Below are 26,990 nucleotides of genomic sequence, written 5' to 3' on the forward strand. Positions count from 1 at the left end.
GCTTTTATACTTGAGTACACGTGACAATAAAGTCTAAATCTAAACAAAAAAATCTAAGTACACATGAAGGACTTCATCATTTCCTCTGGCTCCACACATAAATTCCTTCATTCGTCCTTGAGTGGATCGACCCTTTCCCTAGCTACCCTCTTGCTCCCTTATATTCGTGGAAAATGCTTTGGGTTTCTTCTTAATCTTTCATGCCAAGGATCCTATGGCCCCTTTGTTTCCTGTTTTAATTCTTTTCTGTTCCCTTTATACTCTAAAAGGGTCTTATTTGATTTCGGCTTCCTAAACCATACACATGCTTCCTTCATGCTTTGACCTTTTGTCATCCAGTGTTCCTGATACTTCCTATCTTGACCTTTCATCCTCACAGGAGCATGCTGGTCCTGAACTCTGGTCAGCTGGCCTTAAAAAGACTCCCACATGTCAGATGTGGGATTACCCTCAAACAGCTGCCGGCATCGGATTTCTTCAGTTCCTGCCTAATCCTGTTGTAATTAGCCTCCCCCCAGTTTAGCACTTACACCCAAGGGCCAGTCTTATCCATAGCCATCACTATCTTAAAGCTTACTGAATTATGGTGACTGCTCCCAAAATGCTCCATCACTGACACTTTGATCTCCTGGCCAGGAGATTCCCCAAAACCAGGTTGAGAAAGGCCCATTCCCTTATTGGACAATCTATATATTGTATGCACTTAACAAACTCTGCCCCAATCTAAACTACTAACTCTAAGGAGATCCCAGTCAATATTGAGGAGGTTAAAATCACTACAAAAACCTGGTAATTTTTACATCTTCCCATCATGTGCTTACAGATCTCTTCGCCTAACTCCTGCTGGCTATATGGAGGCTTATAGTATAACCCCATCATAGTGACTCATCTTTCTTAGTCCTGGGTTCTACCCATATTGCCTCATTAGATGTCCTCCAAGATCTCCTTTCTTAGTGTGGCTGTGTCATGTCCTTTACTAGTGATGCAACTCCGCCATCCCTTTTACATCCCTCTCTATCACATCTGAAACATATAAACCCTGGAACATTGAGCTGCTAGTCCTGCCCTTTTCTCAAGCATTGTAGTTTCATGTACTAATCCAGGCTGTAAGTTCATCCACCTTACCTACTATACTCCTTGCATTGAAATAAAAACACTTCAGACCACCAGTCCTGCTGTGTTCATTACCTGGCCCTACCTATTCTTCCTGTTAGACTTACTAACATCGAACCTCTACCCAATCACTCCACATGTTGCCCTACTACTCTCGTTTCCACCCACCACCCCATCACCACAGTTTAAACCCTGAAGGGGCTGCAATACCAGCTGACAGTGGGTTTCACCACCGGGCACTGTGGAGTCAGCACTTCATTACAGATTCCCAGAATCGTTACAAGAGAGAGGCCATTCTGCCCACTGTGCCAGCACCAGTTTTACCCCCTGGTGCTAACCTACCACATTTTTCTGTTGGCCTCGTACTCCACGTCAATCCAAATAATCCTCCAATGTCACTTATTGAGTGCATCAGTTGAACCTTCCCCCACCACATTCTCAGGCAGCGCACAAGGGTTTGGAGGGATATGGGCCGGGTGCTGGCAGGTGGGACTAGATTGGGTTGGGATATCTGGTTGGCATGGACGGGTTGGACCAAAGGGTCTGTTTCCATGCTGTACATCTCTATGACTCTGTGACTTACTGCATGAAAATGTTCTTCTCACATTACCCTTGCTGTGATTGCAAACCACTTTAAATCTACGCCCCTCTCATTCAGCGAGCTTTAATGAATTGTAATCTTGAGGGAAATGGACAAAGTGGAATACAGTCGGCTCTGTTATAATGTGGTACTCCCGTTCTCAAGCAAACTCATGTTATAAGAAAATCGTGTAATAGCAGCACCGTTTAAACTAACGGGGCAGGAATCACATTATAACCAATACACGCTTTAAAGGTTCACGTTTTAGAAAGTGTCCCCAGTTCGTCAATCGCATTATAACGAATTTGCATTAACGAAACATGTGTGATAGCAGAACGACTCGTGCATGTACTTTCAGTTCAAGCAACAGGAACATCACACCATTGAGAACATTCTGTGCCATGAGTTTATCATTTTGAGGTGATTGCTTTAAGGGAGAGTGTGGAGAAAGAAAGTGAGTCAGACGAATGATGAGAAGTCACAGCGATGGGTGAGGTACTGTGCTGGTTATACAGATGTCGAACCAGACCGATTACTACGCAGAATATCCATGTCCCGTCTTTATAACATCTCCTTCTGTCCTTAATCAATATCCTATTGTGGATTCTGAATTATGATAGGTTAGTTAGCCTTAGCACACAGAGGGAGAAAGTGAGGACTGCAGATGCTGGAGATCAGAATATCCGCCACAAATTCACCTGCACCTCCACACACATCATCTATTGCATCCGCTGCACCCGATGTGGCCTCCTCTATATTGGGGAGACAGGCCGCCTACTTGCGGAACGTTTCAGAGAACACCTCTGGGACACCTGGACCAACCAACCCAACCGCCCCGTGGCTCAACACTTCAACTCCCCCTCCCACTCCACCAAGGACATGCAGGTCCTTGGACTCCTCCATCGCCAGACCATGGCAACACGACGGTTGGAGGAAGAGCACCTCATCTTCTGCCTAGGAACCCTCCAACCACAAGGGATGAACTCAGATTTCTCCAGTTTCCTCATTTCCCCTCCCCCCACCTTGTCTCAGTCAAATCCCTCGAACTCAAAACCGCCTTCCTAACCTGCAATCTTCTTCCTGACCTCTCCGCCCCCACCCCACTCCAGCCTATCACCCTCACCTTGACCTCCTTCCACCTATCGCAATTTCACCCCCCCTCCCCTAAGTCCCTCCTCCCTACCTTTTATCTTAGCCTGCTGGACACACTTTCCTCATTCCTGAAGAAGGGCTTATGCCCGAAACGTCGATTCTCCTGTTCCTTGGATGCTGCCTGACCTGCTGCGCTTTTCCAGCAACACATTTTCAGATCAGAATTGATGGGTGTGGGGCCGGTAAAGCACAGCAGGTCAGACAGCATCTGAGGAGCAGGAGAATCGACGTTTTGAGCATCAGGAATAAGACCACATTGAAACGTCGATTCTCCTGCTCATCGGATGCTGCCTGACTGGCTGTGCTTTTCCAGACCCACACACTTAGCGAACAGGGCTCAGGCTCTGCTGAGTAGCAGTGAATCAACCTCTTTCACGTCAATCCTTACAGCTCATTCTCCAAAGGGTCTGGGAGGACATCCCCCATACACCAGTGGAAACATGAGGCATGTATCACTGTTTGACACCCCTGAAAGCCAAGAGAAAGCAGAATGAATAAAGGAACAACTTGCATTTTACAGCACCTTTCAATAACCAAGGGACTTCACAAAGCCATTGCTAAATCGTTGACAAGGAAGATCCCAGGATTGAAGGGCTTTTTCTACGAGGAGCTGTTGAGAACTCCGGGCCTGTAGTCGATGGAGTTCAGAAGGATGACGGGGGGGGGGGCGGAGGAGGAGTCTGACTGAAACTTACAGAAATGTGAGGAGTCTGGATAGAGTGGAGAATATTTTCCCACGAGTAGGAGAGACTAGGGTCCTAGGGCACAGCCTCAAAGTGAAGGGAAGACCCTTTAGAACTGAGACGAGGAGGAACTTCTTCAGTCGGAGGGTGGGGAACCTGTGGAAATCGTTGCCGCAGAGAGCTTTGGAGGCCAAGTCACTGAGTGTATTTAAGACAAAGATGGATAGGTTCTTGATTGGTAAAGGGATCAAAGGTCACAGGCAGAAGGCAGGAGATCGAGGTTGACAAACGTATCAGCCATGATACAAAGACAGAGCAGACTCAATGGGCTGATTGGTCTAATTCTGCTCCTAAATCTCATGGTCATATGGTCAGAGCCATTTGGATGAACCATATTCCTCCTTACACCAGCTTATAAAATCTGATATTCTTCTTTCCTTCAAAACCATGTATTCAGAACCCAGGCTGCTGAGTCCAACACAGAGAGAGGGGGGTGTATGACCCACAGCCATCAGGAGAATAAGAGAAGGATATAGGGCGACAAAGAGAGAAGGGTTGTGGAAAGTAGCAAATATAACTCTGTATTCACAAGGAGAGGGAGGGAGAAAACAGGAAACTACACGTTAATGAGGAAATGATTAAAATCATGCATTGAAGAATTTCTCACATGCCTCTCACAGTCATAAAGTTGTACTGCACGGAAACAGACCTCATCCACGCCAAGCAGATATTCTAAATAAATTTCGTCCCATTTCCCAGCACTTGGTCCATATCTCTCTGAACTCTTCTGATTCATATACCCATCCATTTGCCTGTTTAATGCTGTAATTGGACCAGTCTCCACCACTTCCTCTGGCAGCTCATTCCATACACACACCACTCTCTCTGCGTGAAAACATTGCCCCCTTTAAATCTTTACCCTCTCATCCTAAACCTATGCCCTTTAGTTTTGGACCGCCCCACCTCGGGGGAAAAAACTTTGTCTATTTACCCTATCCATGCCCCTCACAATTTTATAAACCTCAATTTTATAAACCTCACCCCTCAGCCTCCGCCACTCCAGGGAAAACAGCCCTGGTCAATTCAGCATCTCCCTGTAGCTCAAACCCTCCAACCCTGGCAACATCCTTGTAAATCTTTCCTGCAAACTCAAGGTGATCTGGAATATCAGGCATTGTATTGTGAACAGGAAGTGATATTTAACTAATTTATTGGAATTCCTTGAAAGAAGTAACATAGAAGAGCCTACAGATGTCCAGTGCTTGGTTTTCCAGAAGGAATTTGACAAGGTGCCACATCAAAGGTTATTGTATAAAACAGGATTCTGTGCTAGTGTGGAGACTTGGCTGACAATCTGCCAGAAAACAGGCCTTTGATTGGCAGGAATGTCACAAGTGGTACCCTGTAGGCTTCTGTACTGGGCTCTCCAGTTTGTATAATTTCTACCAATGATTTAAACCAGGCGACTGAAGATGTGGCAGTAAAATTTGCAGATGACACAGAGAGATGTAGGAAAGTATGCACGGTGATGACATTATCTATCTATACCAGTCTGCATCATTGTTAAATGATTGGACAAAAACCCGGCAGATGGAGTATAACGTGGAAAAATGTGAAGTAAGTTCCCTTTGGCAGAAAGAGTGAAAAAGCAATGTGTTCCTCAAATGGAGGATGACACAGAATCCTAATGTGCAGAGGGATTAAGACTCTAAAGGTTAGTATGTAGGAACAGCAAGTGACAAGGGTGACCGATGGGTGTGCTATCATTTATCACAGCCGGCATTGATCATACACTTCCGAATGGTCTGTTAGCGGTGGCTCATTGGTGAGACCACATTGTGACTATGTCGTACAGTTCTGGTCTCCTTAATTAAAAATCAATCTTAAGGCAGCAGAGGCAGTCCAGTGCTGTCTAAACAGGACTGGCTACATCTGTTCCTACAGCAGTTTAGAATATTGAGGGGTGACTTGATTCAACCACAGAAATATCACATCACACCACCTTCTTCAGAAGAAGTCATGCCAGATTTGAAACATTAACTGTGTTTCTCTCTGCACTGATGCTGCCAGACCTGCTGAATTTCTCCAGCATTCTGTGTTTGTGTTTCAGATTTCCAGCATCTGCAGTATTTTGCTTTGACAGGTGTGAGGCGATGGAAGTCTGATCCAAAATGGTCCTGACCAGGTGAATGTGAAAAAGGTGTTTCCTCTTGTGGGTCAGTCCAGAATTAAGGGACAGTCTTAATCCTAGAGGTTGCCCTTTAGGACAAAGGGGAGGGGAATGTTGCTTCTCTCTCAGAGGGTCATGTGACTCTGGAACTGCCTGTCTCAGCAGACTGTGGAGGTGAGGGTCACTGAGTATCGTTAAGATAAAGGTGGATAGTTTCTTGTTAGGCAGGGAAATCAAAATTTCACACTTCCACTGCCCCACGAGATACTCATATTTTTATTGGTTTCCCTTTATGTTCTCAAAGCCAGAAGTGCTGTCGCACACAACTAAGTGACATCCCCACCACCAAAATCACTGTGACTTTTTAAAAAAATGACCAACTACCATCACCACCACCAGGAATCACCCAACTAAATATTCACAAGTAAGGTGAATCATCAAAAGTGGACAGTGGGGTTAAATCGAGAACCTAAACTTTTCAGCTTTATTTAATTTGCTAGTTTAGTAAAAAAGAACATAGAACCATACAGCGCAGAACAGGCCCTTCAGCCCTCAATGCTGGGCCGACCTGTGAACTCATCTAAACCCATCCCCCTACACTATCCAATCATCATCCATGTGCTTAGCCAAGGATTGTTTAAATCTCCCTGATGTAACGGAGTTAACTACATTAGCAGGTAGGGCATTCCACACCCTTACCACTGTCTGAGTAAAGAACCTGCCTCTGACATCTGTCTTAAATTTATCGCTACACCCCCTCATACAAGCTGATGTCACCATCTTAGGAAAAAGACTTTCCACTGTCCACCTATCTAATCCGCTGAGCATCTTGCATGTCTCTATCAAATCCCTCTTAGCTTTCTTCTCTCCAATGAGAACAGGCCCAAGTCTCTCAGCCTTTCCTCATAAGAGCTTCCCTCCAGACCAGGCAACATCCTGGTAAATCTCCTCTGTACCTTTTCCAATGCTTCCACATCCTCCCTGTAATAGTCCATACATGAACAACTCTGTGGAAAAAAGTTTCTCTTTGTGTGTTTTTTAAAACTTTCTCCCCTCGCCTTAAAACTATGCCCCTAGTTTTGAGTTGCCCCACCCTGGGGAAAAGATCATTGTTATTCACCTTATCTGTGCCCCTTGTGGTTTTATAAACCTCTGTAAGGTTGCCCCTCAACCTCCTAAACTGCAGTGAAAAAAGTCCAAGCCTGTGCAGTCTATTCATATAATTCAAACCCAACATTCCCAACAACATCCTGGTAATTCTTTTCTGAACCCTCTCCAATTTAATAATAACCTTACTGTAACGACCAGAACTGTACACAATACTGTACTCCAGAACAGGCCTCACCAATGTCCTGTACAACCTGAGCATGATGTCCCAACTCCTGTACTCACAGGACTGAGCAATGAAGGTAAGCGTACTAAACGCCTAAACCACCCTGTCTTCATGTGACAGAACTTTCAAAGAATCAGATTACAATGGGTGTGGAGGCGCAAACCAGGTAAGGACAGCAATCTCGTGCCCTGAAGGGCATTAGTGAAGCAGATGGACTTTTGCAACAATTGGAATTATTCCTGATGGTTATTAATGACATGACTAGTTTATCCCTGATTTGAGATTCACCGAGCCCTGCCCTGCGACTATCGTCTCTCTCAAACATTAATCCAGGCCTTTGGATTCTGAGTGAACCAACCAAATATACATGAGGTTAAACAGAGGGCGAGGTGTGCTACCTTCAGAGTGTTGCTGGGAGCGTTTAGCAAGGGTTTAAAATTCAAAATCCCTCAGCAGAGCAGGGACGGAGCCGTCAGTGAGAGGGAGAGTGAGCTAGGCATTTGGATCAGAGTAATAGTCACTCCCCTAACCCCACAGCTTTCCCCAGCTCAGGCTACTGGGCAGGTTAGTAGTCACTCGCAGGATGTGACAAGTCAGGCAGGTGGGTGGGGGCAGGATTAGACTTTCCCTTCTCCAATAGGGATGAGGTAGTTGTTACCTTGACAACCACGAAGGACAAGCAAAAAGACCACAGCCGTGCGCGAAGGAAAAGGAATATCACAGCCGATCATGCAAAGGGTCTTGGGACAGGACAGCACCCTGGCTACAGCACTGAAGAGCTGAGCACCAGAGCCAGTCTCCCCACCCCCACCGCTAGCCAAGCTGTGCCACTGCAGCGACAACACTGACACCTACCCGACAATGTGGAAAATTGCCCAGCTGGATCTAGTTCACAAATGTAATCCGGCCCAATTACCATCTCATCAGTCTACTCTCAATCAGCAGCAAAGTAATGGAAGGTGTCATTGACAGATCTATCAGGCAGCACTTACTCAGCAATAAGCCTGCAATGAATGGAACCCCTGACCTTGTCACAGCACTGGTCCAAAAATCACGGAAAAGAGCCGAAGAGTTGATACAAGAATGACTGCCCTTGATGTCAAGTCCACACTTGACCGAGCTTGGCATGAGGGAGCCCAAGCAAAAGTCAACGGGAATCGAGGAAAACTCTCCATTGGTTGGAGTCACACCTGGCACATTGGAAGACAAAGCAGCCCACTTGACTGGCACCAGATCCACTCACTCCACCATCGACGCTCAGTAGCAGCAGTGTGTACTGTCTGCATATTGCACTGCAGAAAGCTTCTGAAGGCAGCACCTTCCAAACCCATGACCACTTCCATCTAGAAGGACAAAAATAGCAGATATTTGGGAATACCATGTTCCGCAAGCTAACCCCCACCCACCCCCCTTCTTACCAGGTACTATATCGCTGTTCCTTCAATGTCGCTGGATCAAAATCTTGGAATTCCCTCCCTCAGGGCATTGTCTGTCAACCCACAGCACATGGATTGCAGTGGCTCAAGAAGGCAGCTCACCTCCATCTTCTTAAGGGCAGGTAGGGGACAGAGAAGCCCCAGTCAACAACCCCTAAGGCATGGGATGGAATAACACACCCTCCCCTTGGTAATGCCAATCACCAGCCTGTTTTTCCATTCTATTCATTCACAGGATATGGGCATCACTGGCCAGGTCTGCAAGTAAGTGACAACCACATTGCTGTGGGTCTGGAGTCACATATAGGCCAGACAGGGTCAGCACAGCAGATTTCCTTCACTAAAGCACATTAGTGAACCAGATGGGGTTTTTCCAACAACAGGCAATGGATCATAGTCATCACTTGACTTTCAATTCAGGATTTTTGTTGAATTTAAATTCCACCATCTGCTGTGGTGGGATTCGAACCAGAGACTTCAGAACATTGCATTGGTCTCCGGTTTAATAGTCTAGTGATTATACCAGTAAGCCATTGTCTCCCCAGGCCATATTCCATCAGGACATCACCTAACCATGTAATGTACTCTGGATTTTGACACCCAATTGTTCTAGCCTCGAGCATCTCCAAACTTACAACTGCTCACTGTCTGGCCCCCATGTTCCCCACACACCTCTGGCTCGCTTTCGCCTTAAGGCCACCATTTTAACTCTGCTTTTGATCACCTGACCCAATGCCAGTTGAGGTTAGTCAGCGCCACACTTTGCTTTCTGACACCGTTGTGTGTTTTGGCGTTTGAAGAGCTCAGTGTTGCTCTCAAAGGCTGGTGAGAACTCCTGAAGACCAGGAGAAATTAGCACTGCTGCCTCACAGCGCCAGAGACCCGGGTTCAATTCCCGCCTCAGGCGACTGACTGTGTGGAGTTTGCACATTCTCCCCGTGTCTGCGTGGGTTTCCTCCGGGTGCTCCGGTTTCCTCCCACATTCCAAAAGATGTGCAGGGTCAGGTGAATTGGCCAGGCTAAATTGCCCCTAGTGTTAGGTAAGGGGTAAATGTAGGGGTATGGGTGGGTTGCGCTTCGGCGGGTCGGTGTGCACTTGTTGGGCCGAAGGGCCTGTTTCCACACTGTAACGTAATCTAATCTAATCTAAATGACGTTGGGGGGCCAAATGGGAACGAGAGGTTGGGAGATGGAGAGAGGTGGTACCCTGGAGGGTTGTCTGCAGAGACGGTGACCCCAGAGTCTGCAGCGGTATAACAGCCTGCTGCATTGTTAGTGTTGGATGAGAGTCCGTAATTTCTAATAAAGTATTCACCTTGGCCTCCAGGCACCCTTTTGATGTGCACACAGTATAGAATGGGAAAGACACATTTCTAACAAAAGGGATAGCTATCTTCAAATTCAGGATGGGCCATTTGGGAGGGAAGTATTTCACACAATTTGAGGCTGGTGGGGGAGGGAGATGCTTTGGCAGAAGGCGGGGTGTAGAGAAATTGAAGTTTTCAAACTGATGTTGAAAGGCATTGGGGATCACGGATTGTAAAAGGAGAGGTTAAGTCGCGAGTGTGGTGCTGGAAAAGCAGAGCAGGTCAGGCAGCATCCGAGGACCAGGAGAGTCGATGTTTCAGGCAAAAGCCCTTCATCGGGAAGGTTTGGGTAAAGTTTGGTGGAAGGGCTGAACGCTGTGATTACCCAGTTCAGGTGCTTACACCGAATCTGATGATTGTGGAAAAGTAGCCGAGAACACATTATCACAGAAGCAGCATCGGGATGGCAGAATGATGCAGCTTTTTGGTTACAATATGATTCATATGAAATCTGATCTCCAGCATCTGCAGTCCTCCCTTTCTTCCTAGTTGGTTACAATATGAAGGCTTGTTTCAACTTCAGCTGAGCTGCAATCCTACCTGCTCTTTTCAAAATCAAAAAGGCCACCTCAGAGACAGAAAGACAAACAGTATGGCGGTCCGGGGAACACACCATTTGTTCAGCTTCGAGGTGCTGTACAAAACAGCCCAAACACTGACAATAGTACGAGACTGAATGCAGTGGAGCGTAAGCTACTGCACTTAAGAGGGTAACGGGTAGGGTCATGGCCAGGAATGAGGTCAAAGCTACCGAGTGCACAACAGAAAGAAACCTCGGAATATTAAATCTTGGTGTCCATCACGTGAGAAGCGAATTTAGCATTGCCTTAGCACCTCAGTGAATGCACGCTGAGCAAGTCACAAGGTGGAACGTTAACACTGCCCGGTCAGTGCTGACACCGAGGGGCACAAATCAATGCGTGAAGTCAGTGACTGGGGCAGGGGACAGGGGACTGACCACTCACATCAGGAGATGCTAAGAGGAAGGAGAGTGGACTGTTCAGTTTCCACAGAAGCACAAAAAACATGTGGAGCTCCACAGACACAGACTTCCAGCTATAAATGTACCCTCAACCAGCTCCCCCGCTTCCAAAGCTGCTCAGTCAACGCTGGACCCAACTAAAACCACAAAAGTACATAAAACGTGAAATACTAACAACAAATTTAGATCACTGTCAATCAATACACAACATTAAATCACAATTAGAAACACTGGCTCAGGCAGCCAAAGATGAACTTTTAATTAAATCAGAATGTATCTATCATGAGGCACACAATGCAGCAACAGGTTGGTTTGTTTGTTTATTTAAACATTTTAAAATCAATTCTCCGAACTTCAACCCTGAGATAAGGTGAATGGTAAAGGGCTGTTCTCTGAGGTGGGGGGAGTTCAAAACTGGGGCATAGGTTTAAGGTGAGAGGAGAAAAATTAAAAAGGGACCCGAGGGACAACTCTTTCACACGGAGGGTGGTTCGTGTGTGGAATGAACTGACAGAGGAAGTGGTAGATGCAGGTTCAGTTCCAACATTTAAAAGACATTTGGATAGATACATAAATACGTTTAGAGGAATATGAATCAAACACAGGGAAAATGGGACTGGTTTCGTTTGGGAACATATTTGGGGTGGACTGGTTGGACCCAAGGGTCTGGTTCTGTCCTGCATGACTCAGAGAGTCACAACTGAGAGTAACGGCAGGCCATTCGGCCTTTATACCTGAGTCTGCCTGCTATCCTCCCAGCTTTCTAACACACATTTCTTCTTGACTGATGGTCAGAGGTGGGAGGTCGATGGGTGGAGGAGGCAGAAGGAACCCCATTCATTTATCACCACACCCCTACCCCCCCCCCACCAACTCCCCATCACCCAACCCTAAGGCACTGAGGTCAATAGCAGCACTGACCGGCCTGAACTCAGCCAATCCAGCACCTGGGAGTATTCTGGTGCAGGACCCTGAAGTCGGCCTCACTAATTAATTTCACTCTGTTTCTCCCTATCTCACCAATGGCTGACCCCTCCCCACACTCCTCTCCCTCACCCTGGGCAGCTGATCCCCCCTGAAGGCCAGGCTCCTAAGAAATAGAAGCAGAAGGCCATTCAGCCCCTCAATCAGCTTTAGCATTCAACTCGATAGTGACTGCTCACGCTCCCCCTCCCACAAGCCCCAGCATCCAGCAAAGAAAGTTCTTTACACTCAAAACAAAAGGTTAAATCTTATGTGCCCATTTCCCACCAACAAGAATCAAATATCTCACAAAATGCTTTAAATGTTATATTTTAAAAGAAATAAAAGCAAGACTTTATGTGCTTCGAACGAAAGAGCAAGCCATTTTGAGGGCCCCCTGCCTCTGCACAGGAAGACTCCAGCGCCTTATGGAGCGAATGCCGTAATCTCGGATTTAGGAAGGGAGGATTCCCAGACTCTGTTGGAAGCATTCACAGTTTCGACATTGTGCAGTTTCCACATTCAAACATTACACAGGGAGACAAAACTGGAGTGGTTCAGGGACTGCAGTCACCGAAGACCTGTCCTAACTAATTGTTGGGATGTGGGAGGGGTTCCTGACAGGGCCAGTCTCTGTTGGCCATCCCTAATTGCCCCTCAAGCTGTAACTACACAGCCACTTCCTTGAGGCGGCTGCAGTGCAGACGTTGCGTACCCTCTTCCCGCTCCAGTAATCAATCAACCAAGCTCCTCCCAACCTCCCACGCAAACCTCAGATGGTAAGGAGGAGGTCATCTTTGCCAATTGAAAAGTCCATTTGAGGAACAGATGGTTCCCCCAAATATTAAATCTAAAAACCTGCTCGTGGGTCTGAGGACCGACGTTCCAATCTTGCAATTGAAGAGGCGTGGAATTGAGAGCTAGTCTCTGTAACGGTGACTGTTGTAAACCTGCCTCAATTATGTCCATTAGCGAAGGAAATCCACCATCCTTACCCAGTCTGGCCTCCAAGTGACTCCAGGCCCACAGCAATGTGGGTGACTCTTAACTGCCTTCTGAAACGACCAAGAAAACCATGCAAGGGCAATTGGATATGGGGCAACAAAAACTGGCCCACACACACACACAGAGGCACCCGCATCCCATGAACGAATAAAGATACCCACCCACCCCCCATGTGGAAAGAGATGTCATAAGACTGGGAACAAGGCAGTCTGCTCAAAACAGTCACCAGCAGAAAGTAGGCCTACACAATCAGGTGGGCAGCAAGGACTTCTCAAGATACATCCCAGAGGGAAAAAAGGTTTCTCTTTCCTGGATGGCCGGGGTGGAGTGAGGAACTTCAGATGACTTCAAAAAGCTAGCTAGAATGGCAGTGAGCGGCGGGGGGGGGTGTTAAAGACAGAGAAGGGACTTGTTACTATCCACTGCCTGACTCAGGCAAGGCTCAGTGTGCTGGTTCAAACCTGCTCTGGATAGTCTACCCATCAGCCACAGGGAGACAGGTATGGTTCAACCAGTACAGAGGGCAGGGGATTGTTCTGGAACATGGCAGAAAGCTAGAGTAGAGTAATGTCCGTGAGGAGCTGTTGTCCGAAGGTATCAGTTGTTCTGGCAGGTGATCAGGTACTGAGGGTACGCCTGGGTGTCATTGAAGATGACAAATATTTTCGGTTTCTCAGAGTTGTCGACAAGTGAGTCATATCTGACTGGCATCTCACTGTTCTCTTTCAGAGGTGGGGTCTTCATCTCGGCCTTGCCATTGGTGTAGGTTCCAGTCAGGACTTTAGCCACAAACACAAACTTATGTCCTTTGGCATTTGGTGGTGAGTACTGGTCCTGTGCTGAGACAACAGCATTAACCGCAAAGTAAACGCCTTGCCCATAGACGGTCGCTGGAAGAGAAGCAAACCACACCAGTTAGTGTTTCCCTGATATCTCCCTCACCCTCCCAAATCTCCAAAGGCACCGACCGGAAATGGTCCAGTCCAATGCAACAACTAATCGCACTTATGATGCACCATTTGTGGCGCCAAATCCCATTGTCATGTGATGAGACTGAATGGGTCAGAGCTGGCAGCGATGTGAAGAGTGCAGTAGGTGGTCACCAAGACTAGTGCCCGGCTTTGGCTGGCAGGAGGTGGGCAGGGACGGAGGGAAATGGAACCAGGCACTGGGAGCTACACAATCCTAGACCCTTCAGAGGTAGCCAGGAGACGCAGACTGAAGCTACAGGAATTTCTGAGGGGTGGAGGCAAGGATACAAAGGTGAGGAGCATTGAAGCATCAGGATTTGGTGTGAGATTATCTAAAATCAGAGAGTCAGAGATGTACAGCATGGAAACATACCCTTTGATCCAATTCATACATGCCGACCAGATATCCTAAATTAATCTAGTCCCATTTGTCAGCATTTGGCCATATCCGTTTAAACCCTTCCTATTCATAAACCCATCCAGATGTCTTTTAAATGCTGTATTTGTACCAGCCTCCGCCACTTCCTCTGGCAGCTCATTCCATACACGTGGTATGAAAACGTTGCCCCTTAGGTCCCTTTTAAATCTTTCCCCTCTCACCTTAAACCTATACCATCTGGTACTCGATTCTATTAACTTGGGTAAAAGACCTTGTCTATTCACCCTATCAATGCCCCTCATGATTTTATAAACCTCTACAAGGTCACCCCCTCAGCCTCCGATGCTCCAGGGAAAACAGCCCTAGCCTATTCAGCATGTCTCTATAGCTCAAATTCTCCCGGTAACGTCCTGCCCTCAGATAACCGTGACCTCTGACCCCCCCCCCCCGTGTCCCAAGTTCACCGTAACCCCTGACAGCCCCATCCTTAAGATGGTGGGACACCCTGACCCCTAACCATTCCTGATGAAGGGCTTTTGCGCAAAATGTCAATTTTCCTGCTCCTCGGATGCTGCCTGACCTGCTGTTCTTTTCCAGACCACACTCTGACTCTAAAGCCTCAGGATAGTGTGACCCCTGACCTTTATCCTCAGGTCACCATGAACCCTGACGTCTCCGTCCTCAGGATGGTGTGACCCCAACACCCCGCCCATTGGTATACCATGACCCCTGACCCTCAGGACTCCCTGACCCCAAACCTCCCTTGTCATCAGGACATCGTGACCCCTAACCCCCCCCCCATCCTCAGGTCACTATGCCCCCGACCCCGTGTCCTCAGGTCACCATGACTCTGAAACCCGCCCCACTGGGACACTGTGACCCCTGATCCCCTGGGTCCTTGAGACACTGTGACCCCTGATCCCCTGGGTCCTTGGGACACTGTGACCCGGACCCCCATGTCCTTGGGATACCGTGACCCCTGACTGCCAGCCTTGGTCAGGGCACGGAGATATTGACTGACACTTACCATTTTTCCCACAGAAGCTCCTGTTGAAGCCATGCATGGAGATCTCTCTGGTGCTCCCCTCAGAGGTCCCATGGAATAGGATCCTCTCGACGTCTGTCTGTGTGGCTGCCATACTGGTCTTCTTCAACATGTACTGCTGGTACAACAGCGGGTTATTCACCTTCTCAACCTGCAGCAGGGACATGGTCACAGGTTACCCTCCAGGAGAGATGTGGGCAGGGGGATGGGAGGAGAGAAAGGGGTTGGGGGGGGTGAAAGAGAGAGAGAGAGAGAGAGAGAGAGAAAGAGAGAGTCACAGAAAGGGAGAGAAGGAGACAGATAGAAAGAGGGAGACTCACAAAGGGAGAGAGGGAGAGATACAGCAAGTGGGGATGAGAGAGAGAAAGAAACAAAGAAAGAGAGAAAGGCAGCAGAAAGGGAGGGAGAGAGACGGAGAGAAAGGGGGAGGGAAAGAGAGAGAGAGAGTTAGAGTTAAAGAAAGGCAGGAAGGGGAGGGGAAGAGAGACAGCGAGAGTGATGCAGCTTACACCAAAATATTTTAATGGCTGTATACATTTGCAGAGTATCGATCAATCACCTGGATTTAAACATTCCCCTTTCACATAATCCACAATGTGGGTGGGGGAGTGATGGCATCGTGGTATTATCACTGCACCGTTAATGTTCTGTGAACCCGGGTTCAAATCCAGCCACTGCAGGTGCAACTCAATAAATACCTGGAATTAGGAATCTAACGATGACCATGAAACCATTGCCGAATGTCAGAGATAAGAAAAGCCCTAATGCCCTTTTGGGAAGGAAATCTGCCATCCTTACCTCGTCTGGATTACATGTGACTCCAATTAGGAATGGTCAATAAACAGTGGCCCAGCCAGTGACGCCCTCATCCCAGGAATGAAAAACAGAGGAACAGCTAATCTTTCCTGTCTATCAAATGTGACGGTGTGGCAGATTCACCTTTACAAGTGCAAAGACAATCTTAAAAACATGCAGCAAAACAACTCATTGCTCGGGGGGGCAGAAGTTAACAAGCAAATGATGTCAGCAGCTCTTGCCCATTTGTGATGACAATCTGAAGCACCTGGGGTAATAAAAACCCCAAGGACACATTAGCTGCTTGTTAACGTCTAGACCAATGATTCCCAACCTTCTCAGTGGCATGACAAACTTCGATGAGACAAACAATTCCCACAGTACACTTCAATATTTCAACTAGTGCTTTCTATTCTTGTGTTTCTATATCATGGGATTGTTATCGATAAGAGTCAAGAGTGTGGCACTGGAAAAGCACCTAATTCCTGATGAAGGGCTAATGCCCGAAACGTTGATTCTCCTGCTCCTCGGATGCTGCCTGACCTGCTGTGCTTTTCCAGCACCACACTCTCGACTCTGATCTCCAGCACCTGCTGTCCTCATTTTTCCCCATTATTATTGGTAAGAATGTTATATCTGTCGAAAGTATTCCCACGTTGATGAAGGGTGAGCCTAACTCGATGTTGTGGGTGTGATGGTTTTTCAGGGGAGTTTGACACAGAATCCCTGCTGCTGACACTGGCCTTGTAACCTGCTCCCTGGTGTAGAATCGCACAGACGTCAGAGGCTGTGAACTTTCAGCTCAAAGGTTGGAGCCCACACCGGGAGAGGGAACTCTTCCCCCGCCCAACCCCATTCACAACGCAATGACTTTTAAACAGCAAACCAGCAGGAGGTATGAGCGGAAACTGCTGTGTCCTCACCTTTATGATGCGGATTTTATTATGCATATCTTTCAGGGTGTCGTAAAAATGTCGCACCATTTTACAATATTCCTCACTTGCTTCGTCCAAATGGACCAGCTCGATTCGTCCAGAGGCTAAACATGACACATCAGTATCTGTGGGGAAAGACAGCAGCTAGTCATAAAGCAGACTCAGGAGAAAGTGAGGTCTGCAGATGCTGGAGATCAAAGTTGAAACTTTATTGCTGGAACAGCACAGCAGGTCAGGCAGCATCCAGGGAACAGGAGATTCGACGTTTCGGGCACAGGCCCTTCTTCAGGCCCTTCTTTCCTGAAGAAGGGCCTGTGCCCGAAACGTCGAATCTCCTGTTCCCTGGATGCTGCCTGACCTGCTGTGCTGTTCCAGCAATAAAGTTTCAACATAAAGCAGACTCACCCTGGGTTAGCATTTAAATTCTCGATCCCCCGCAACAGCCAAACTACCTGAGAGCCCCCCTCTCAGTTACCAACACACTCCACTTTCCATTCTCGTTGCAAATTTTAATGCTGGTAAAGCCAGACCACACAGCAGTCGCTGGAGGAGGAGCAAGTGGAAGGCGGTGGTATTATCACTGGACTGTTAATCCAGAGAGAAGAAAGTGAGCAGGTGCTGGAGAGTCAGAGTCGACAGCGTGGTGCTGGAAAAGCACCGCAGGTCAGGCCGCATCCGAGGAGCAGGAGAATCGATGTTTCGGGCGTAAGCCCTTCATCACTCATTTATGCCTGAAACGTGGATTCTCCAGCTACTCGGGATGCTGCCTGGCCTGCTGTGCTTTTCCAGCGCCCACCCTCGACTGCTAATCCAGAGACCCAGGTAATGTTCTGGGGACCCAGGTTGGAAACCTACCATGGCAGATGGTGGAATTGGAATTCAGTAAATATCTGGAATGATGAGCATGAATCCATGGCCGATTGTCGGAAAAACCCAGTGGGTTCACTCATGTCCTTCAAGGAAGGAAACTGCCATCCTTACCTGGTCCGGCCTACACGTGACTCCAAACCCACAGCAATATGGATTGGATTGGATTAGATTACAGTGTGGAAACAGGCCCTTCGGCCCAACAAGTCCACACCGACCCGCCGAAGCGAAACCCACCCAAACCCCTACATTTACCCCTTACCTAACACTACGGGCAATTTAGTATGGCCAATTCACCTGACCCTGCACATCTTTTGGATGGTGGGAGGAAACCGGAGCACCCGGAGGAAACCCACGCAGACACGGGGAGAACGTGCAAACTCCACACAGTCAGTCGCCTGAGGCGGGAATTGAACCCGGGTCTCTGGCGCTGTGAGGCAGCAGTGCTAACCACTGTGCCACCGTGCCGCCCACAAAGTTGGCTCTTAACTGCCCTCTGGGCATTTGAGTTGGGCAATAAATGCTGGGCCTAGCCAGCAATGCCCTCATGCCATGAATGAATAAAGAAAATAAAGGGGATGTTCACTATTATATTAATATTGATTCCTCAACCAATATCACCGAATTGGACTGAGCTATAAATTCTGCTTTCCATGGGGCGCTGTGACATTTACATATACAGTCATACGCAAACTACTTGATTGGCACAGCGATCCATGAACAGCTGAGCAGAATGCAGCAGGCAATATCCATCACATACAAGAGAGAACTAGATAAATATCTGAGGCTAAAACAGTTTGAGGGATATGGGAACGGGTTGGCTGCCTGGGCTCCAAATTGGTTTGGTTTAGTTTAACCGTGGGAGGTGTCGCTGTGATGATCTGCTTATGCAATGGTTTCCACATCGAAGGTCATGTGTGTCTGGTCAGAGTCCCACTGCCCCCCCCCCGCCCCCCCAGCTGGATGTATGTGTATCGGGTTAAATTGAGAGTCACAACCTCCCCAGAGGCAACAGCACAACCTACACCCGGTCCCTGTAGCTGGATAGGAGAGGGTTAAACTCTCAGACAGGAGGTTTTCAGCACCTTACTGACACTCACAGAGAGGAGGCACTATACCATCACAGGGGCCCAGCTTCCCCATGAGACAGTCCACGTTCTCCACGTTCTCAGGGGTTTGGAATGTACCCCTGGGAGGGGTGAGTGAGTTCCAGAAAGGAAGGGATGCCCCCCGACCCCACCCCCAGTGCCCCAAACAATATTTACCCCATAATGTCACTTCTGAGGTTTGCTAGTGCCATTCAATGTGGGGGTGGGGGGTGGGGGGGGGTGTTAAAACTAGTGTGGTGGGTACTAGGATGTTGGGGGTAGGGGGGGTGTGGGAACCAAAGAAGGTGGTCAGCAATTAAGAGAGAAATTAAGGCAATTAAGTCTAACAGGAAGAATAGGTTCGGACCAGGTTAATGAACACAGCAGGACTGGTGGTCTGAAGTGTTTTTATTTCAATGCAAGGAGTATAGTAGGTAAGGCAGATGAGCATTGAGCCTGGATTAGTACATGAAACTACAATGCTCGAGAAAAGGGCAGGACTAGCAGCTCAATGTTCCAGGGTTTACATATTTCAGATGTGTTAGGGATGTAAAAGGATGGAGGAGTTGCATTACTAGTAAAGGACATGACACAGTTGCAATACTAGTTACGGAGATGTCACAGTTGCACTAAGATTACATCTTGAAGGGATCATCCAGTGAGGCAATATGGACTAAGAAAGATGAGTCACTATGATGGTGTTATACTATAAACCTCCCAATTATCAGTGGGAGATAGAGGAAGAGATATGTAAGCAGATCGTGGAAAGGTGTAAAACCAACAGGGCTATTGTAGATGGTGATTTTACCTTCCCCATATATCTTAAAGCTTAATGGAATTATCATCACTGTTCCCAAAATGCTCTAAGCCAGGGGCTTAGATGGGGCAGAATTTGTTAGGTGTATCCAGGAGGGTTTCTTGAAACAACATGTAGATAATCCAACGAGGGGAGGGCAGAATTAGACCTTGTATTGGGAAAAAGAGCCTGGCCAGGTGGTCAAAGTCTTCGTAATGAGCATTTTGGGAACAGTGATCATAATTCCATTAAGTTTTAAGATATTTATGGTTAAGGATAAGACTGGTCCTCAGATGAAAATGTTAAATTGGGGGAAGGCTAATCACAACAGTGTTAGGCAGGAACTTGAGAAATTAGACTGGGGTCAGCTGTTTGAGAAGAAAGTGAGGTCTGCAGATGCTGGAGATCAGAGCTGGAAATGTGTTGCTGGAAAAGCGCAGCAGGTCAGGCAGCATCCAGGGAACAGGAGAATCGACGTATCCGGCATAAGCCCTTCTTCAGGAATGAGGAAAGTTTGTCCAGCAGGCTAAGATAAAAGGTAGGGAGGAGGGACTTGGGGGAGGGGCGTCGGAAATGTGATAGGTGGAAAGAGGTCAAGGTGAGGGTGATAGGTCAGACTGGGGTGGGGGCGGAGAGGTCGGGAAGAAGATTGCAGGTTAGGAAGGCGGTGCTGAATTCGATGGATTTGACTGAGACAGGGTGGGGGGAGGGGAAATGAGGAAACTGGTGAAATCCGAGTTCATCCCTTGTGGTTGGAGGGTTCCTAGGCGGAAGATGAGGCGCTCTTCCTCCAACCGTCGTTTTGTTGTGGTCTGGCGATGGAGGAGTCCAAAGACCTGCATATCCTTGGTGGAGTGGGAGGGGGAATTGAAATGTAGAGCTACAGGGTGGTTGGGTTGGTTGGTCCGGGTGTCCCAGCTGTTTGAGGGTAAATCCACGTCTGACATGTGGGAGTCTTTTAAAGAATAGTTGATCAGAGTTTGGGACCAGAATGAGAATGAAAGATAAGGATGCAAGAATCAGAAAACCTGGATGACAAGAGATATTGACAGGTTAATCAAAAAGGAAAATGAAGCACACGTAAGGTTTAGGAAAGTGAAATCAGACAAGGCAGTTGAGGAATATAAAGGAAGCAGGAGAGAAATTAAACAAGGAATTAGGAGAACTCAAAAGGGGCAGGAAAAGTCCTTAGCAAGTAGGATTAAGAAGAATCCCAATGCATTTATATATATATATTAGGAGCAACTGGGGAATCAGCTAGGAATGATTTAAAGAGAGAGTTAAGAAGAGCAAACAGAGGACACGAGCAGTCTTTAGCAAATAGAATAAAGGAGAACCCTAAAGCTTTCTATAGGTATGTGAGGAATAAAAGGATGATTAGGGTAGGAATAGGGCCAGTCAAAGACAGAAGTGGGAAGTTGAATGTGGACCCTGTGGAGACTGGAGAGGTGCTAAACGAATATTTCTCAGCGATTTTCACTCAGGAAAAGGAGAATATTGTAGAGGAGAAGAATGAGATACAAGATATTAGACTAGAAAGAATCAAGGCTAATTACAAACAGGTGTTATCAATTCTAGGAGGAGTGAAGGTAGACAAGTCCCCTGGGCCGGATGGAATTTATCCGAGGATTCTCTGGGAAGCTAGGGAGGAGATAACAGAGCCTTTGGCTTTGATATTTGAGTTGTCATTGTACCAGAGGACTGGAGGATTGCAAATGTTGTGCCCTTGTTCAAGAAAGGCAGCAGAGATGATCCAAGGAATTATAGACCAGTGAGCCTTACTTCTGTTGTAGGAAAGGTTTTGGAAATGATTATAAGAGATAAGATTTATAATCATCTAGCAAGCAACAATTTGTTTTCAGATAGTCAACATGACTTTGTCAAGGGCAGGTTATGTCTCACAAAACCTCATTGAGTTTTTTGAGAAGGTGACCAAGCATGTAGATGAGGGCAGGGGAGTTGACGTGGTATACATGGACTTCAGTAAAGCCTTTGATAAGGTTCCACATGGTAGGCTGTTGGAGAAAATGCAGAGGCATGGGATTGAGGGTGATTTAACAGTTTGGATTAGAAACTAGTTTTCTGGAAGAAGGCAGCGAGTGGTGGTTGATGGAAAATATTCAGCCTGGAGTCCGGTTACTAGTGGTGTGCCACAAGGATCTGTTTTGGGACCACTGCTTTTTGTCATTTTTATAATGCCTTAGACGCAGGCATGGGTGGATGGATTAGTAAATTTGTAGACAACACTAAAGTCGGTGGTGTAGTGGACAGTGTGGAAGAATGTTACAGGTTGCAGAGGGACTTGGATAAACTGCAGAATTGGGCTGAGAGGTGGCAAATGGAGTTCAATGCAGCTAAATGTGAGGTGATGCACTTTGGGAAGGATAACAGGAAGGCAGAGTACTGGGTCAATGGAAAGATTCTTGGTAGTGTGGATGTGCAGAGGGATCTTGGAGTCCATGTACATAGATCCCTGAAAGTTGCCACGCAGGTGGATAGTGCTATTAAGGGATACGGTGTGTTAGGTTTCATTCGTGGAGGATTGAGTTCCGGAGCCACAATGTCATGCTGCACCTATACAAAACGCTAGTGTGGCTGCACTTGGAATATTGTGTACAGTTCTGGTCCCCATATTTCAGGAAGGATGTGGAAGCATTGGAAAAGGTGCAGAGGAGATTTACCAGGATGTTGCCTGGTCTGGAGGGAAGGTCTTATGGGGAAAGGCTGAGAGACTTGGGACTGTTGTCATTGGAAAGAAGGTGGCTAAGAGGGGAATATAGAGACATACAAAATGATCAGAGGATTAGATAGGGTAGACAGTGAAAGTCTTTTTCCAAGGATGTTGATGTCAGCTTTATGAGGGGGCATAACTATAAATTGAGGGGTGATAGATGTCAGAGGCAGGTTCTTTACTCAGAGAGTGGTAAGGGCATGGAATACCTTACCTGCTAATGTAGTCAACTCAGTCACATTAGGGAGATTTAAACGATCCTGAGATAAGCTCATGGATGATGATGGGATAGTCTAGGTGGACGAGCTGAGAATAATTCACAGGTCAGTGCGACATCGAGGGCCGAAGGGCCTGTTCTGTGCTGTATTGTTCTATGTTCTATGAACAGATCCACTCAAGGACAAAGGAGGGAATTTATGTATGGAAGCAGAGGAAGTGGGTAAGGTCCTTAATGAGTACTTTGCATTGGTATTCACTAAGGAGAAGGACTTGGTGATGGTAAGGTTAGGGATGGGTATGTTGATGTTTTAGGGCATGTAGATATTAAAGAGGAGGCAGTGTTGGGCATCTTGGAAACATTAAGGTAGGTAAGTCCCCAGGGCCTGATGGGATCTATCTCAGGATGCTGAAGGAGGCAAGGGAGGAGATTACTAGGGCCTTAGCAAAGATGTTTGGATCCTCTTTCACCACAGGGGAGACCCCAGAAGACTGGAGAATAGCCAATATTGCTCCTTTGTTTAAGGAGGGCAACAGAGATAAACCAGGAAATGTTAGACCAGTGAGCCTTACATCAGTGATAAGGAATTTATTGGAAAAGTGATAGTATTTATTCACATTTGGAAAAGAATGGATTTATTCGGGATAGTCAGCATGACTTTGTTCAGGGGAGGTCTTGTCTCACAAATCTGATTGAGTTTTTTTGAGGGAGATGATTGATAAGGGTAGGGCAGGGAATGTTGTCTACATGGACTTCACTGAAGCATCTGTCAAGGTCCTCGCAGTAGGTTGGTCCAGAAGATTAAGTCACATGGGATCCATGGTGAGTTGGTAGGTTGGCTTGGTCAGAGAAGACAGAGGGTAGTTGTGGAGGGGTGTTTTTCTGACCAGAGGTCTGTGACTAGTGATGGGTCAGTCAGTGCTGGAACCTCTGTGGTTTGTAGGATGAAAATGTAGGTGGGCTGATTTGTAAGTTTGCAGATGACATGAAAATTGGCAGACTTGTGGATAGTGAGGAAGTTTGCCAAAGGATAAATCAGGATATGGATCAGTTGGAAAGTTGGGGAGAGAAATGTCAGACAGAATTTAATCTGAACAAGTGTGAGGTGAAAAACCTTGGGAGGTGATATTCAAGAGGAGAGTATACAGTAAACGGCAGGACCCTGAGGAGCATTGGCACATATTGAGGAGATGTTGGGGTGCAGGTCTGTACTTTGCTGGAAGTGGATAAGATGGTAAAGAAGGTGCACAGCATGCTTGCTTTTATCGGTCAAGGCCTTCAGTATAAAGTTGGCAAGTCATGTTGCAGCTGCATAACACTTTAGTTAGGCCATATTTGGAGTATTGTGTGCAGTTCTGGTTCCCACACTACAGGAAGGACATGGAGGCTTTGGAAAGGGTGCACAAACGGTTTACCAGGATGTTGCCTGGATTGGAGGGCATTAGCTATAAGGACAAGTTGAACAAACTTGGATTGTTTTCGCTAAAGCATTGGAGGTCGAGGGGTGACCTGATAGAAGCGTATAAAATTATGAGAGGCATTGACAGGGTGGATAGTCAGAGTCTTGTTTCCCCAGTGGAAATGGCAAATACTAAGGGGCATTGATTTAAGGTGAGAGGGGAGAAAGATTGAGGATATGAGAGAAAAGTTTTGTTTTTTTTACACAGAAGCTGTTAGGTACCTGGAGCATGCTGCCAGGGGAGATGGTGAAGTCGACGTTTCGGATGTAACCTTTCTTCAGGATTCTTACAATAAATGCAGTTTTACTCACATTGTTCTGTCACTCTTCCTCAATCTGATGTACCAATAATTCCTGGTCATTGTCAGTAAAAGCTAGCCCAGGTGAGGCTCAAACTCACAACCTTGGCCTCTCACACACCTCTATACTGTCATCCAAGTACCACGCACTAACCAATTGCGCCACAGAGCCGGCCAGTCCTGGAGAAGGATTACACCCGAAATGTTGACTTCATTACCACCTGGTGCTGCCTGTCTTGCTGTGTTCTCCCAGCCTCCTGCCCGTCTATTTTGGATTCCAGCATCTGCCACATTTTGTCTCTAAGGAGGGATGGTAGAAGCAGGAAAGATAGCAGTATTTAAGAGGCAGTTAGATAGACCCAGGAACAGACAGGGTGATGGAAATAGTTTAGAATAGCATCATGGTCAGCACAGGCATGGTGGGCCGAAGGGCTTGTACCTATGCTGGGCTGTTCTGTGTTCTAAAGTATACGATCTGCACAGAAGGCCATAAGATATAAGAGCAGCATTAGGCCATTCAGCCCATCGAGTCTGCTCTGCCTTTCAATCATGGCTGACGTGTTTCTCAACCCCACTCTCCCGCCTTCTCCCTGTAATCCTTGATCCCCTTACTAATCAAGAACCTATCTATTTCTGTCTTAGATACAGACTCAATGACTTGGCCTCCACGGCCCTCTGGGGCAATGAGTTCCACAGATTCCCCAACCTCTGCCTGAAAGGCCACCTGCTCATCTCAGTTCTAAAGGGTCATCCCTTCACTCTGAGGCTGTGCCCTCGGATCCCAGTCTCTCCAACTAGCGGAAACATCTTCTCCTTGTCCAGTCTATCCAGGCATCTCAGTATTCTGTAAGTTTTAATTAGACTGTCCCCCTCAACCTTCTAAACTCCAGTGAATACAAATGTAGAGTCCTTCATCCCCTGGATCATTCCTGAGCACCTCCTCTGAACCCCCTCCAAGGCCAGCAGATCCTTCCTTAGATACAGGGCCCAAAATGTGTCTAATCACTGCCATGGACTGGGGGGAGGGGTCACAATGCCATATGAGGGTGGGCTTCCAGTAGTACACCGTGGCCACTCTGAGATTGCTCAAGTTGAGCAGGGTCTTGGTGAGACCACACCTGGGGCACCATTTCGTGTTTAAAGTTCAAAAACAAAGAGAGAATATAAGTGCATTGGAAGCAGTTCAGTAGAGGTGGTGGATTGATTGAAATATGAGATCTGGAGAGCACACCTCCCCTTGTGGGAGGAGCTAGAGCGAGGGCCCCCATTTACAAAAACGGGGGCACTTGTTGAGGGCAGTGAACTGGAGAACTTTGCGTTTCACACAGAGCGTGGACTGTGTGTGGAATGAGCTGCCAGAGGAAGTGGTGGAGGCTGGTACAGTTACAGCATTTAAAAGGCACCTGGATGCGGACATGAATTGGAAGGGTTCAGAGGGATATGGGTCAAGTGCTGGCAAATGGGACTGGATTACCGTATATACGCAAGTAATAGTCGATCTCAAGTAAAACAATGACTGCAGATGCTGGAAACCAGATTCTGGCGTAGAGTGGTGCTGGAAAAGCACAGCAGTTCAGGCAGCATCCGAGGAGCAGGAAAATCGACATTTCGGGCAAAAGCACTTCATCAGAAATTCCTGAAGGGCTTTTGCCCGAAACGTCGATTTTCCTGCTCCTCGGATGCTGCCTGAACTGCTGTGCTTTTCCAGCACCACTCTACTCCAGATCTCATGTAAAAGTCGACCCTGGTTCTTCACAAATAAAGATCAACGTTTATGAGTCAGTGCCCCGGCCGACACGTCCCGCTCCAGTTTCCAGTCTGCCGGCTGCTCAGCTCCACTCCTGGTCTTCCAGTTTGCTGGCTGTTATATTCCGCTCCAGGTTTTCAGAATTACCATAATTAATTTTTTTTCTCTTCCTTCATTTAGAGATCAATAGGGCCTCTGCTAATGATATGGTATGAATTCTGATGGGCATGAATTTCAGCCCCTCAAAAGTAGTATCCATGTAATAGTTGACCCCATAAATTTAACCTTAAAAAGTAGTCAAAAAATTTGACTATTAATTTGAGTATATACGGTAGTTTAGGATATCTAGTCAGTATGGACAAATTGGACCGAAGGGTCTGTTTCTGTGCTGTACATCTCTATGACTCTATGATCTGCTCCTGTCCCCAAGAGAGAGTGATGGTGGCAGAGAATTACTGAGTACAGAGATAAACAGTATCATGACGAAGAAGGGATTTAGTGGGTATTGGGTCAACAGCAAAGTGTGGAGGGGGCTCCAAATAGAACAGCCCTGACCTTACTAAAATAGCTGCTCCTGATCATAACTTGTATGCTCAGGTATATCCTTCCGATTCCTGCTTTAATAATTGTTAAATTATGGCGTTGGCTGTGAATTAGGACATAGAACATTACAGCGCAGTACAGGCCCTTTGGCCCTCGATATTGCGCCGACCTGTGGAACCAATCTGAAGTCCATCTATCTGAAAATTCTTCTCCGGTGTCCTGAGGGTTGGAAGAGATGAGGAATAAATGCATTTAAATAGTGCCGATGCTGGAAATCTGAAATTTACGCTGGAGAAACTCAGCAGGTCTGGCAGCATTTGCTGAGAGAGAAACA

At 47.1% G+C, this 26,990-nt stretch overlaps 1 protein-coding gene across 2 annotated transcripts in view; it reads right to left on the reverse strand.

The window, feature by feature from the left end:
* Positions 1 to 11,051: 11,051 nt before the first annotated feature.
* parp10 (poly(ADP-ribose) polymerase family member 10) overlaps positions 11,052 to 26,990 on the reverse strand; it is a 53,798-nt gene continuing 37,859 nt past the window's right edge. For both annotated transcript variants that reach the window (XM_043690906.2, XM_043690905.2), the window contains 3 exons: positions 16,898 to 17,034; positions 15,162 to 15,330; positions 11,052 to 13,674 (listed from right to left, as the gene is read on the reverse strand). In XM_043690906.2, the coding sequence (XP_043546841.2) occupies positions 13,382 to 13,674; positions 15,162 to 15,330; positions 16,898 to 17,034 (599 nt within the window). In that variant the 3' untranslated portion in view covers positions 11,052 to 13,381. The remainder of the gene's footprint in view (positions 13,675 to 15,161; positions 15,331 to 16,897; positions 17,035 to 26,990) is intronic.

The sequence above is a fragment of the Chiloscyllium plagiosum genome, unplaced genomic scaffold (assembly GCF_037043375.1).
Source record: "Chiloscyllium plagiosum isolate Xiang-an unplaced genomic scaffold, Cpla_swu_hap1 HiC_scaffold_5, whole genome shotgun sequence".
NCBI lineage: Eukaryota > Metazoa > Chordata > Chondrichthyes > Orectolobiformes > Hemiscylliidae > Chiloscyllium > Chiloscyllium plagiosum.